The sequence below is a fragment of the Pollachius pollachius genome, assembly GCF_949987615.1.
Source record: "Pollachius pollachius genome assembly, chromosome: 8".
Taxonomy (NCBI): domain Eukaryota; kingdom Metazoa; phylum Chordata; class Actinopteri; order Gadiformes; family Gadidae; genus Pollachius; species Pollachius pollachius.
In genome coordinates, this window is record NC_136941.1 from 18751752 (window position 1) to 18763910 (window position 12159).

General features: G+C 43.1%; 3 protein-coding genes across 3 annotated transcripts; 1 reads left to right on the forward strand and 2 right to left on the reverse strand.

Moving 5' to 3' along the window:
- The first annotated feature begins 318 nt into the window (after window positions 1-318).
- On the forward strand, window positions 319-4743 carry LOC307079520 (transmembrane protein 198-like). Its single transcript, XM_079741903.1, has 5 exons — window positions 319-444; window positions 1429-1708; window positions 2290-2877; window positions 3058-3197; window positions 4139-4743. Exons 2-5 carry the CDS (start codon window positions 1555-1557, stop codon window positions 4292-4294), a joined length of 1038 nt encoding a protein of 345 aa, XP_079598029.1. The 5' UTR covers window positions 319-444; window positions 1429-1554; the 3' UTR covers window positions 4295-4743.
- Window positions 4744-4979: 236 nt separating this feature from the next.
- LOC307079014 (matrix metalloproteinase-19-like) lies at window positions 4980-7741 on the reverse strand (the record flags this gene model as incomplete). The annotated part of the gene is made up of 9 exons (XM_079741066.1): window positions 7655-7741; window positions 7206-7294; window positions 6962-7092; window positions 6655-6867; window positions 6167-6412; window positions 5924-6025; window positions 5639-5803; window positions 5326-5453; window positions 4980-5213 (listed from the first exon to the last, which is right to left on the reverse strand). The coding sequence occupies exons 1-9, from the start codon at window positions 7733-7735 to the stop codon at window positions 4980-4982; spliced, it is 1389 nt and encodes a 462-aa protein (XP_079597192.1). The 5' UTR covers window positions 7736-7741.
- Window positions 7742-9008: 1267 nt separating this feature from the next.
- Window positions 9009-11731, reverse strand: pym1 (PYM homolog 1, exon junction complex associated factor). The gene is made up of 3 exons (XM_079740892.1): window positions 11597-11731; window positions 10531-10624; window positions 9009-10356 (listed from the first exon to the last, which is right to left on the reverse strand). The coding sequence occupies exons 1-3, from the start codon at window positions 11646-11648 to the stop codon at window positions 9864-9866; spliced, it is 639 nt and encodes a 212-aa protein (XP_079597018.1). The 5' UTR covers window positions 11649-11731; the 3' UTR covers window positions 9009-9863.
- Window positions 11732-12159: the final 428 nt, after the last annotated feature.

The window sequence follows — 12159 nt, forward strand, 5'->3', positions numbered from 1 at the left end:
ATAAAGGAATATAGCGTCACCTAGTGGTGTCTAAAGATAGGTACTACAGCCAACGGTGTAAACATGCCTTAAATAACTCGCTTTTTCCCAGCATAAAACCCCCTGTACTAAATAGGTTAACAGGCATACATAAAATAAAATAAAAGTATAATTTTGAATAAAGAAAGATTATGAGGTGTGTCAAGCGTGTATTTGAGAGTGGCGATAGTGTGAACTGACCTTGGACTTGGCACTAGGCTCGGGCTGTCACTGTCCAGCACGCTGGGGCAGATGGTCGCTCCCTCGATCAGCGCGTCAGCTGTTCACTTGAGCACACAGGCGGACTTTAGCGTGGCGCACAAAGAGCTCTCGCATAAACACAGGAGAAAACTTTTCAAAACGCGCGCTTGTTTTACTGGATACTTAGTTAAAAGGGCTACTCGTGAGGCGAATGCCTTATTCAAGGTAGGTGAATATAATAACATTTAATATTTAAATGTGTACATGATGGAGTATGCATAGCCTACATACACAGATATCTGCCCTCACGAACTTTGGAGTGGTGCAATCACGTGTAAATTATGAATCCTGTGACATTTAAAAATTCTGAAAGATGAACGTGCCTTTACAAACATTCTTACAGGACGGTATTTCCTGAGTTTAACATACATAGGTTAACTATTTAAAAACAAGTGGTACGTTTCTAGCAATACGTTAACCAAGTCTTACAAGTCTACTAAAGCTCCTGTAATTCCATTTGCTGACCATGAAATCCGTGGAAGATTATCGGGTCAACACTTGGCAGGTTATGACAACAAGGCAATGCAAACTACTTTGCTTTCTCTTGAACAAAGATTTTTGTTGACTTCATGCAGACCTTAGGACCGATTTATCAAAGGGATGTAGCATTTCTTTATGTAAATATGTTACAATTCCCCACACACATATGTGAAGGATGTGTGAACATTGTGTGGTGTTTTGGAGGGTGTTTCTGTTCTTCATTGTTCAGAATGGAAACAAAAAAACAAAAAAACACCTGCTCAAAACAATTACAAGCCATGACACCAAGCCAGTGAGCCATTTCCATGTCTGTATCCGCTCATTTCACAAAGGAACCAGGAAAAAGAGAAACACACACACACACACACACACACACACACACACACACACACCTCAGAGGCCATCTTCCACTTCCTGTTCTGGTTCCTAGAGAAAGAATAGGAAACAGGAAACTCAAGGAAGCAGTCTCATGCTTCAGGACTGGGAGGTTGTGAAAGGGATCTCATTATAGGATCAAGGGCTGAGGAATCTAATCTTTCCCAAAATGATATTTTAAACAAGAGACGTTGAACAATTGGAACTTGGGGCTGTCTGCCGATCACATGACCTGATAAGGAGTCAGCTGTGGATCCCAGGGGGCTCAACAATGCCCTCCTTTTTGTTTTTCAGGTGCAAGACCGGAAATTATTCCTCTGTTCCTGGATGCCAAGTACACTTCAATGACTAGAGAAAATCAGCCGGCTGTACGGTCCAACCAAACAGCAGGTCTAGTAGAAAAACCCCAGTGGGCTGAATATGGCCGACCCGTCCCTCTACGTGATTGATACACCTGGCCCCGTCTCAACCCTGGGAGACACGTGTGTGTGGGAGATTAGGCAGGAATATGATGTCATCCCCACCCTGGTCTGCTCCATATGTCTGTCAGTGGGTCTTGTCTACTGTTTCTTGGGTAAGAGTTCTCGGTACATTATAGAGAAAAAAAGTCATGCTTTTGGATCCTGCGCCTGCCAACATTTCAGCATCATCATATTTTCCTTGAGACTCATTCCCAGGGGTGTATTTCACTCTCGTACTAAGGGCTTATTGGATTAGAGAGGCCATGGCCAGGTGCCTGGGAGCTGCCAGGGGTTAATGTTGGATATAAACCCTGCAGGGAGTGATACTGTCTACCCCCCACAAGCTGGCTTTGTTTACGCCTAGTGTTGCACTGACATTTTACCTGCTGATGATAGAGCCATGAGCCCCCAACACACAATGCTGTGTTCTGTGCAGCCCACTGAATGACACAAATACCTTGATATCGATAGTTAATGAAGGAATAGAAGGTGAGAAGTAGATTACAACAGGGTCTGTTTACATTTGAAGGTATAGTTGGGGATTACTGACTCGGCGGACCCATGTCATTGTTAGAAGCAAACAGTGCAACGACGCAACAATGGCCTATTACTGTGTTTCGCCATTCAACAAGCCCAATAAACCCAGACCCAAGAAGGACCTCATCCCAGCACAGCTGACGCTCTCTGTCCCCAGGATATCGCTGCTTCAAGATGGTGATGTTCCTGTCCGGGTTCATGTTGGGCTCGGCCGTGGTGGGCCTCCTGTCGGTGGTCCAGAAGGACTCCGTCCTGGACGCGGAGCTGGGCCTGGGGACCAAGGCGGGCATCAGCTTGGGGGTGGGCGTGCTGTGTGGCCTGCTCACCATGCTTGTGTCCACCCTGGGGCTCTTCCTCACTGGCCTGCAGCTGGGGGGGGTTCTCGCCGGCGCCGTACTGCTGGCCGTCGCACAGTTCCACCCCTCCCTGTCCCCCTGGTGGGCACCCCTGAGCGCCCTGCTGGCCACCAGCGTGCTCTGTGCCGTGCTCACGCTGCGCTGGCAGAAGCCCCTCACCGTGGGGTCCACGGCCGTGGTGGGGGCGGCCGCCGTGGCGCTGAGCGTAGACTACCTGGTGGAGGCCTTCCCACTGGCGGTGCACCTGGGCGACGCCGTTTCGGGGGTGGCCCCGTACCCGCTGTGCTGGATCAGCGGGGCCCTCATGGGGATCGGCCCCGCTCTGTGTCTGGCGGGGGTACTGGTGCAGTGGAGGGTCACGGCTGTTGGGGTGTCCCACAGCGAGTGGGGTGAGGACCTGCTCTACTGACTCAAATAAGGGATAAAATCAATCAGAGCGCAATTATATAAATATGAAAATAATTGCAGACTCAATCCTGCGGTTATCACTCTTTTCACTCTGAATATAATTGATCTGGTGGTGATTGAAAAACCCATTTTCATTATTTGTGTTCTCTCAACTTCCCCAGCTGAGTTTAGGAAACAGCAGGCCAAGGCAGAGGCCCCGACCAGCACGCTCCAGTACAGACGGAGCCACAGGAGAGCCGCCTCACACCGGCGCCGCGGGCCACCGCCCCTGAGACGTTACGCCGGGGACGTGCTGGCGCCGGTCAGTGAGCCGACAGCAGAGACACAAAGCCTGGATACAAGGCTCTAAGAGGCTATATGATCATATATACCAGGCTATATGATTCTATATGATGCTATATGAGGCTATATGATCATATATACCAGGCTATATGATTCTATATGATGCTATATGAGGATATATTATCATATGTATCAGGCTATATGATGCTGTATGAGGCTATATGATCATATATATCAGGCTATATGATGCTATATGATGCTATATGAGGCTATATGATCATATATATCAGGCTATATGATTCTATATGATGCTATATGAGGCTATATGATCATATGTATCAGGCTATATGATTCTATATGACTCTATATAATTATTTATGAGGCTATATGATCATATATCAGTCTATATGATTCTATATGATGCTATATGAGGCTATATGATCATATATATCAGGCTATATGATTCTATATGATTATTTATGAGGCTATATGATCATATATCAGGCTATATGATTCTATATGATGCTATATGAGGCTATATGATGATATTGATTCTATATGATGCTATATTATGCTATGTGATTCTATATGATGCCACATTATGCTATGTGATGCTATATTATGCTATGTGATGCTAAATGATGCTATATTATGCTATGTGATGCTATATTATGCTATGTGATGCTATATTATGCTATGTGATGCTATATTATGCTATGTGATGCTAAATGATGCTATATTATGCTATGTGATGCTATATGATGCTATGTGATGCTATATGATGCTATTGATACTACAACTAAGTACAACAACTGAGTGCACGGAACGCACAACCCCCAAAAGATCAACACACAGGTTCATTTTTCGGGGATTGGGCGTTCCGTGCACTCAGGTGTTGTTGAGCATGTTCTGAAGTTAGCCGTCAGTCCCTGACTGCGGCGGGTGTGTTCTGCCCTCCAGAGCTACATCAGGAGTCTGCAGGAGCGCCAGATGGGCACGGGGTCCTCCAGCAGCAGCAGCACCGTCAGCACCGTCACGTGCACCGTGATTGACTTGGACTTTGAGACGGGCTCCATGGCGCCGCTGACCGCCTCCTCGCCGGGGTTCAGGCTTTAAATAGGACTTCAAACAGCACAGCCCTCCCCCCGCCTGCACACGGTCTGATTCAGACACCTGGTTCCTTCAAATCTTTATTTCCATGGCTTTCAATTCATTTTTTACATTTTATTTATTTCAGAATCAGCAGAATCACACACATAACAGCTAAACTAATTTTAATACTTATTTTTACTTGTACAATGCTGGTAATATTTCAGTGTTTTGCAGTACATGATGTCATAATTTTTTACATTTTAAATGCGAGTATGAAACTATTGAGCTATTCAAGACAGAACATCATGGAAAATGTGTAACATGATGGGGCCTTTAAATGAATTACTGAGAATTAAAAGTTACATACAGTTTCATACTCAGCACTTATCCTTTGAGATAATTAAATAATTGTTTTGTGAATGTGCTACAATGATTTCATCCAATAACTAGTCCTGTTTTATGTTGGTCAATCAGTCCTGGCCTTTTGTAAATTGGAAAAATCGCTTGGACAGTTTGTTTAAGAGACAGCATATAACACTTTGAAACCATTGCTCTTTATTTTAATAATAAGAAAATGATTTGAATTCCCCTGAGTGTTTTATGTATGTCTTGTATATTCAGACGTCAGTCTTGACAATAAACAAAACAAATCCTCTTCTGTAAACAAGGTGCATTAAGTATCTTTGAATCATTGTTGCCCTCTAGCGGTTCAGTCATCACAGTGCATCCATTTTGCTGCTGTGTTTAGCGGGTAGCCCTTCTCCACTGTTTGTTTGTTTACACGCCAATACTGGGTTCCCTTGAACACATAAATGTGTCCATTAGTCCCCGTAGACACAGCACTTGGATTGCTAGGAAACCCTCTGTAAAGCTTTTGGATAGATTTTGGATACAACTTGAAGTCTGTTGCTCCAATTTCATCCCACTGCCAATACTGTGAGCCCTGAAACGAGTCAATTCATGTTAATGCTAGTGTGCTGGCTGTCTATACACAACACAAAGAGTAAGAAGTTACAATACAATTGATGAGATTCAAGGATGTTCCTGGTACCTACTTTGATGAATATAATTCTTTTCGGGTTTCTTTGATAAAAGGCGGAATCAATGTCAGCTGGAATTTGTGCCATATTTTTGGGAAAGCCACGGTCAAGTTTAAATGTTGTATATCTCCACAATTGTTTCCCTGTGAAGGGAAAATTATGATACAAATTGTTTAATTAGAATGCACAGCAGCATACAAAAATGCAGACAGGTGGTTCAAACACCTTTGATGGACAACATAGCATCAACAGCTGGTGACATTATTCAAGCTGACTGCACTCGGCCCACAGAACCTGTAACCTAGCTGTTCAATGGATCCTGAATCACCTTTCACAAAGTAGGATTTTCCGGTCCTCTGGGAGTGGACTGCGGCGTTCAAGGATCCCGGAAGTTCTTTCCAAAGGGCAGAGATCAGGGTAGGTGTGCTGTATCTAGATCCAGACATTGTCCACACATACTGACCACTGAAGGCATATGTCTTATGTTGCGGACCTAGAAATAAACACAAAAAAACTCCATGGAAACAGAAAGTAATAACTTATGAACAGGAAAAGGAAGGTTGCCCTGATGGCACTCTTATCATATCTTTCCACAGTGTCCAGGTCTACACACCCAACATGATTGCATCTATTGTCGCTTTGCAAGGATCTGGGGCCTTTCCAGCTGGCACTGACAGGCCTGGACTCCTCGATGGCACACGTTTCCCCGGCTTCCCTGAGAAGGAACATAAAAGTGGGACAGATGGCGGAAGCACTACAAAGAAAAGTCAGAAACCTCACATACCAAGATGTATTCATAACACATACTGAAGGGATTTGTACTGCCTCAGGAGGAACACGCAGCGGCTGAGATTACCATACAACACCTGGATGCCCTGTATGTCGTCTGCATGCAGCTTGAAGTGGGACTGGTAGCCGCTGTACACGGGCCCCATCAGTGCGTTGGGGAGTTGAGAGTGGCCCAGGCCCAGAGCGTGGCCGATCTCGTGGGCCGCTATGATCCTCAGGTTGGAGCCATAGTGCTTCCCCTCGGTCCAAAGCTCATCCCCATCAAAATGCACAATACCTGACTGTGGGGTGTCTGCATGGGCCAGCACATGCCCTAGCAACACAGCAAGCAGTCAGACATCAAAGCAGGGCTCAGAGCGGCCTTCTTTATGCGTATAAGTGTGTGTGTGTGAGTGTGTATGTGCGTTGTGTGTGTGTGTGTGTGTGAGAGTTTGGGGTATAGAAAGAAATGCTGCCTTTGGAACAAATTGTATAATCAATGTGTAGAAGTATAAGGCAGTATTAGTAGGTATTTAAAACATACTTTATTTTGAGTTTTTAACAGTATTTTCTTACCTCTGCCGTCAAATGGCACTGGGCATGTTTTATCTTTGCGGTGAAACGAGAGGTTGATGTCGGCCCTTCCTTGCCGGACCTCCCTGAAGGTTAGGGGTGACACGTCACTCCAATACCTGAAGGCATTTTGGATGGCCAGCCGGGTCTTTGCGGATCCCAGGTCAGGTGTGTAGTTAATGATACGGTAGGTCAGCGACGATTTGCGCCATTTACCTATGAAACAATGAATTAGAGGCACATTATTTGGTAGCGTTTAATTTGATGAATCTGCATACAGTCTGTTGTGAGCAGAGTGTGTGTTATGCACCTATCACTCGATATGCCAGGGAGTTGTTGGTGAAAGGGTCTGCTTCACCACAGCGAGGTTTGCCCATCACTGCCAGCGTTGCAGCGTTTAGTTCTCCAGATGAGCTCAGGCCATTAACCCTTTGAAAGATTCTAAATAAAAGAAAAATACAACAACATAAACAAAGCAATGGCAGAGGGGTTAAACCGTCCATTGCTAACAGTTGGATATTTTGTGTAGTGTAAAAGGGATTAGAACCGGTCACCTGAGGGCTTCTTCTACCTCCTTAGGAGCATATTTCTGATCCCCATTATCCAGTGGAATGTGTAAATACCCGTAGTGCCCTAAATAATCCTAGGAAAACATTGTTCATCACAAAGCCACTGAATACATGAGCCATATACATACTTATTTAATTAGGACTATATATGACATATACTATTTGTTTATTTAGCTTTCAGGGTATAATTCTGCATTACCATAATTTTGTATTTTGCTGTATAACAATTCTAGTTTGCAGCTTATGTTAACATTTTTTTTCATTGTGCATTTAAAAAATGTTGACGTAAGCTTGTCTTCAAAATAACCAATTAATGCAACAAAAGAAAAAGGAGCAGTTGGGAATCCCATGAACATTTTTCATTTTTTTAACACATGTTGTAGTGAAGACACTGAAACAGTAGAGAATGGTTGGTAAAAAGATGTCTTCCTTACCAGTGCTTTCACAAATTCATCTCTGGTGAACGCAATGGACGATGTTGTTGTCAGTAAGACAATAAGTAACATATATTCCATTCCAGGATCTGATATTGTTTACGTCTTAAGAAAGGTAATTATGTGGCCCAATTAAACCAATAATATCGGATTTTGCAAACAATATGTATGATTCCGTCTTAATGGGGTACCGTCTTCAACACGTTGTTTAGTTTGAATGTTCGTTAGTGCCTTTATACAGCCTAAACCATAAGGCTCCACAAGGAATGTGCTGGGCGGAAATGCAATAGCCAAAACATATTTCACACTTTGACAGCAGGGTTTGCTACATAACAATTAGTAGTCTAGGGTAATTTTAGAATATCTTTCACATTCATGTACTAGTCATCTCCAAAGAAAAAACAAAATCATAAAATGTTTTCAAAGAATACAAATGTTTCATTCTTGACTGATGTCTGGTGTTTTTGATATGTCCATTGGATTATAGGCCTACATCTAAACCGCTTTCCCTCTCCTCTACAGGCAGTCTTTGTAACTACATTGACCTACACATTCAAATGTGTACTATAGGATCATTGCAGTTTTTCAATAAATATTCTTGTTATTGTACATCTAAAAGTGAATGCGTGTTTTGTTTTTTGAACATCCCCCTGAACAAAACAACTGACAACATTCCACCCCATGACAATTACTGTGATTGAAACCGGGGAGGCGGGGCAGTGTCACAATAATGTAACCACCAGTACACAGTGTTAGGTTGGAAAACTACTATTTGGCCTATCCTAGTTCATATAATAATGTCAAATGAGGAAACAGTAGGTGACTTGGCTAACATACGATTTTAGAAGGACAGCATGAGCCAGTTCAATGAATTGAATTGGCTCATGCTGTCCTTCCCCTTGGATTTTTCATTGCCCATGGATCTTTTTAAATGAATTTCCAAAAACTATTAATCCGTAATTCTGAAAATGCTGAATTTTGTGTGTCACATGTAAATGCAGCGATCATAACATCAACCCCGGACATATATAACATTTCCTCGGTCGAACACTAAAAAAATCACTAATGACTATTAGCTCATTAGGGTTGAAATAATGCATGTTATCTTGTATTCAGTTGATATTTTCTTGGCTGCCTCTTTCTGCTCTCAATGTGTAGGGTGAATTATTGCATTTTTAACTCATTATCTCTTCACCAAAGGGTGTAGCCTGAATGCTTTATGCAACAACTGACAATGAACCCACATTCATAACGATGCAGAGAAAATAATAAGCCAATAGACTTGCACACATTTGTGATTTCTCGTGTTCATTCTTAATAAAGATGCTGGCTGGTCAGTAATCTTTGCCTTTATTATAATACTCAGAAATAATGGTCATAAAAATGTAAAAATAAAACATTGTTTAGAATGTACAACGTTCAAAATAGACCGGATCCACTGGACTTTGAAAATGAACGTACTGAGCACGGTGTAAAACCCCCACAAACATCTTCTTCGTCACATTAAATGGTGCAATGACCAAACTCAAGGTAAACATTGTGTCCGAACTGAACACGCTTTTCTGGTCAGTCATTGATCACCGTTGAAAAGACAGCCATTGCACCAAGTATAGCTTGTTTATAAAACATTTTGCCACACGTAATACAAAATGAAAATCAACAGCCAGCCTGCCTAAGAACTGAAGCAACACTTTGAGGTCCCCATCCATAAAAGACTTCTATGACGTCAACATAATGTCATTTATTTAGAAAATCTTAACTTCTCAGTGGTGTACAATTTTAATAAATCCACCAACTACTACCAACACCTCATCATAAGTCTTTTCTTCTGTAACTGTGATTGACATGGGTGTGTTGAGGCAATATCATGATCAATAAATGGCACATTAAACCACTCCATGCACAATGAACCGTACATTGTACAGGACCTTTTAAAAGTTCAATATTAAATGAAACACCTAGCGAAAAAGGTTCTTTTCAGGTTACATTTAAACGTCAGATAATTACTATGATTAAAAGTGCTGAGGATTTACATGTTCGTGGTCCTTCAATACGTCAGGTTGAGAGGCTTTGGTAGTGTGCTTACTTCCCAAGCTACAGTTTATGTTGACTAGCAAAAAAAAAAAAAACTATTTTCAATGGAGGTCAAAGTTTACACAGTTTGTACTTTCAATTGTCCGTCCCTCTGCCCTGCACCGCTGGCCCCGCTTCAAGAGTCCTCGTCCTCCTCCAGCTGCTCCAGCTCCTCCTTCAGGGCCCGGGCCCGCCCCACCTTCTCCAGCTGATCCTTCGACGGCTCACTGATTTCCCCAGAGTCCATTTTCTGCTGCAGCTCTTCGATCTGTCGCAGCTTCTTCCTCAGATTCTTGATCTTTTTGACCTTCTCGCTGGCGGACGAGGGTTCGTCCGCGGCTGGGCCGGTGACGACCGGTCCCTTGGCGGGGAGCTCTGAGAGGGAGGCGCCCTCCACGGCGCTCCTGGCCGACTCGAGCTCCGCGTCGTCCTCGTCCGCCGGCTGCTGCTGCTTGCGCTTCTCCTTCCGCTTCATGTTGCGCTTGGCCGTCTTGGAGAGGCCGGTGGGCTCGCTGGCCGCACACCCGGGGACCGCCTGCTGCCTGTTGGATGGCGCCGCGTCCGCCGGGCTCATGCCCGGCGGGAGGTCGGGCTTACTCTTGAAGAACTTCACAAACTTGTTCTCATAGCTGAAACCGAAAGAGAGGAAGTGAGTGGGCAAGGAAAACATGTTTTCCATCTTTTAGGTGCCATTATACATTGTTGTCAATTTGCCTTATTAATAAAATGTAAAACAGGATAATTAAAGGGGTGTTTTCCACTAGTTTGTGATGAGTTACAGTGTAGTTTGAACAGAAGCTTACACAGGGACTTCTTCCTGGGGAGTGTAACCGTCCCTTACTCTCCTGGGCTTCCTCCATGTTCCGTCTGGACGCTGTGTGGAAGCAATAAATTTCCCTGCAATGTAAAATGTGTAATATATTTCAGCAATTTTTTTTGGAGGTTTTAAAATGCAAGTTTCATAGTGCAGATGGAACATACATACATACACACACACACACACACACACACACATATATATATATATATACACACACATCACATATATATATATATATATATATAATGAGGATTGATAAAATGAGACATAACACTAGCATACATGAGCAGTAGAATAACACATTTTTCCATAGATTTTGTATCTTTTGAGATTTTTGAAAAACGTCCGAACTACTTACGTTTTAGCACTTATTACTAAGTTATAACCGTCCAAGGTAGGCCTACATTATATTTAAATGCGCCAAAGTAAAAAACGAAAATAAATATAACTTGTTAATACGTACTAAATATAGTGCATGCAACCGTTCACAGTTCATACATTTTTAGTTTTTGGTTATTTTGAAAATGTTAACTTTAGTTTAAAAATTGATTGGACATATTCCTTTCTGCTTTGCTGCACACAGCCAGTGTGCATTCATTCCCCAATAATACTTAATAACAACAACAACCACAACAATAAAGGTGAATAGCCTAAACAACATCAATAAGTCAAATCGTGGCTGCAGAACAGTGCAGATTACCAGGTCACAGTAAGCCTAGCAATTAGCCTTAGCAAACGAGGGAACGCAACATTAACACAGCGGTAAATCAAACATACACTAAAAGAAAGCACATTTAAGGGAACCCTAAACAAAGCAAATAATTAAACAATGTATTCAAAGAAATAGCAGATTCTGCTAACAGTTGGAGAAAGTTAAAGATGCGTGCTAACCAAGCTAGCCACTGTTAGCCACCAGGTCTGCCCACTTAACGCCAGCTCCGGCCCGGCCGGGCAGGCTGGCTCTCTGCGCAAATGCACCCCAGGTAAACGGATTCCCAGAGATGTACCGGTACTCAGAAAATAAAGTGATTAATCCAAAAGATTCATACCAGAATCATCCATTTCATATGGGATTGCCGTCTTGGTTTTCGGGTGGCTCATGGTGGATGCGTTTTGTGTGACTGTGCCTCTAGCTCCACTAGCTCTATAGAGTCGAAAGCGGGGCGCACACCGTCAGGTCGGGGACGACCCGGCAGCGAAGCAGAGTTGTGACACAGAGTCCAGCGATACATCACTATTTTGAAAGCATTACTGTTGTCGTAGGATGGTGTTGAATCCTACCAGGGTTTAATAACACATCGTTGCCGTTTACAAAGTGTATTATGGTTTGACGAGGTTAGGACGCCCCTCGGCTCAACACTTTATTTAGCTTATCTATGGCATCCAAAATAGTGGCCAAAGTTTAGGCTCATACTCAAATCATCTTCTCTACTTTTTTTTGTTTTGTAGTTCCCCCAAAATAGACAAATAGTCTATCTCTAAACTGGGGATGGCGGTAATGAGCCGCAAGTTGTCGAGGAGCTGCTCCTCGAAGATCCGACCGTCAAATCAATTATTTTGCCAACGGCAACGAGGTGTGAGTCGACCCTGGTCGTTTTTTTGAACGAAAGAA

What these genes read in the sequence shown, in the direction of transcription:
- pym1 (XM_079740892.1), bottom strand. Translation starts at nt 11,648, where the DNA reads ATGAGCCACCCGAAAACCAAGACGGCAATCCCATATGAAATGGATGAT. An exon ending in ATATGAAATGGATGATTCTG is followed by an intron (nt 10,625 to 11,596) that starts GTATGAATCTTT and finishes TTTACATTGCAG; the next exon opens with GGAAATTTATTGCTTCCACA. An exon ending in CCCCAGGAAGAAGTCCCTGT is followed by an intron (nt 10,357 to 10,530) that starts GTAAGCTTCTGT and finishes TTTCGGTTTCAG; the next exon opens with CTATGAGAACAAGTTTGTGA.
- LOC307079520 (XM_079741903.1), top strand. Translation starts at nt 1,555, where the DNA reads ATGGCCGACCCGTCCCTCTACGTGATTGATACACCTGGCCCCGTCTCA. An exon ending in TCTTGTCTACTGTTTCTTGG is followed by an intron (nt 1,709 to 2,289) that starts GTAAGAGTTCTC and finishes CTCTGTCCCCAG; the next exon opens with GATATCGCTGCTTCAAGATG. An exon ending in GGTGTCCCACAGCGAGTGGG is followed by an intron (nt 2,878 to 3,057) that starts GTGAGGACCTGC and finishes CAACTTCCCCAG; the next exon opens with CTGAGTTTAGGAAACAGCAG.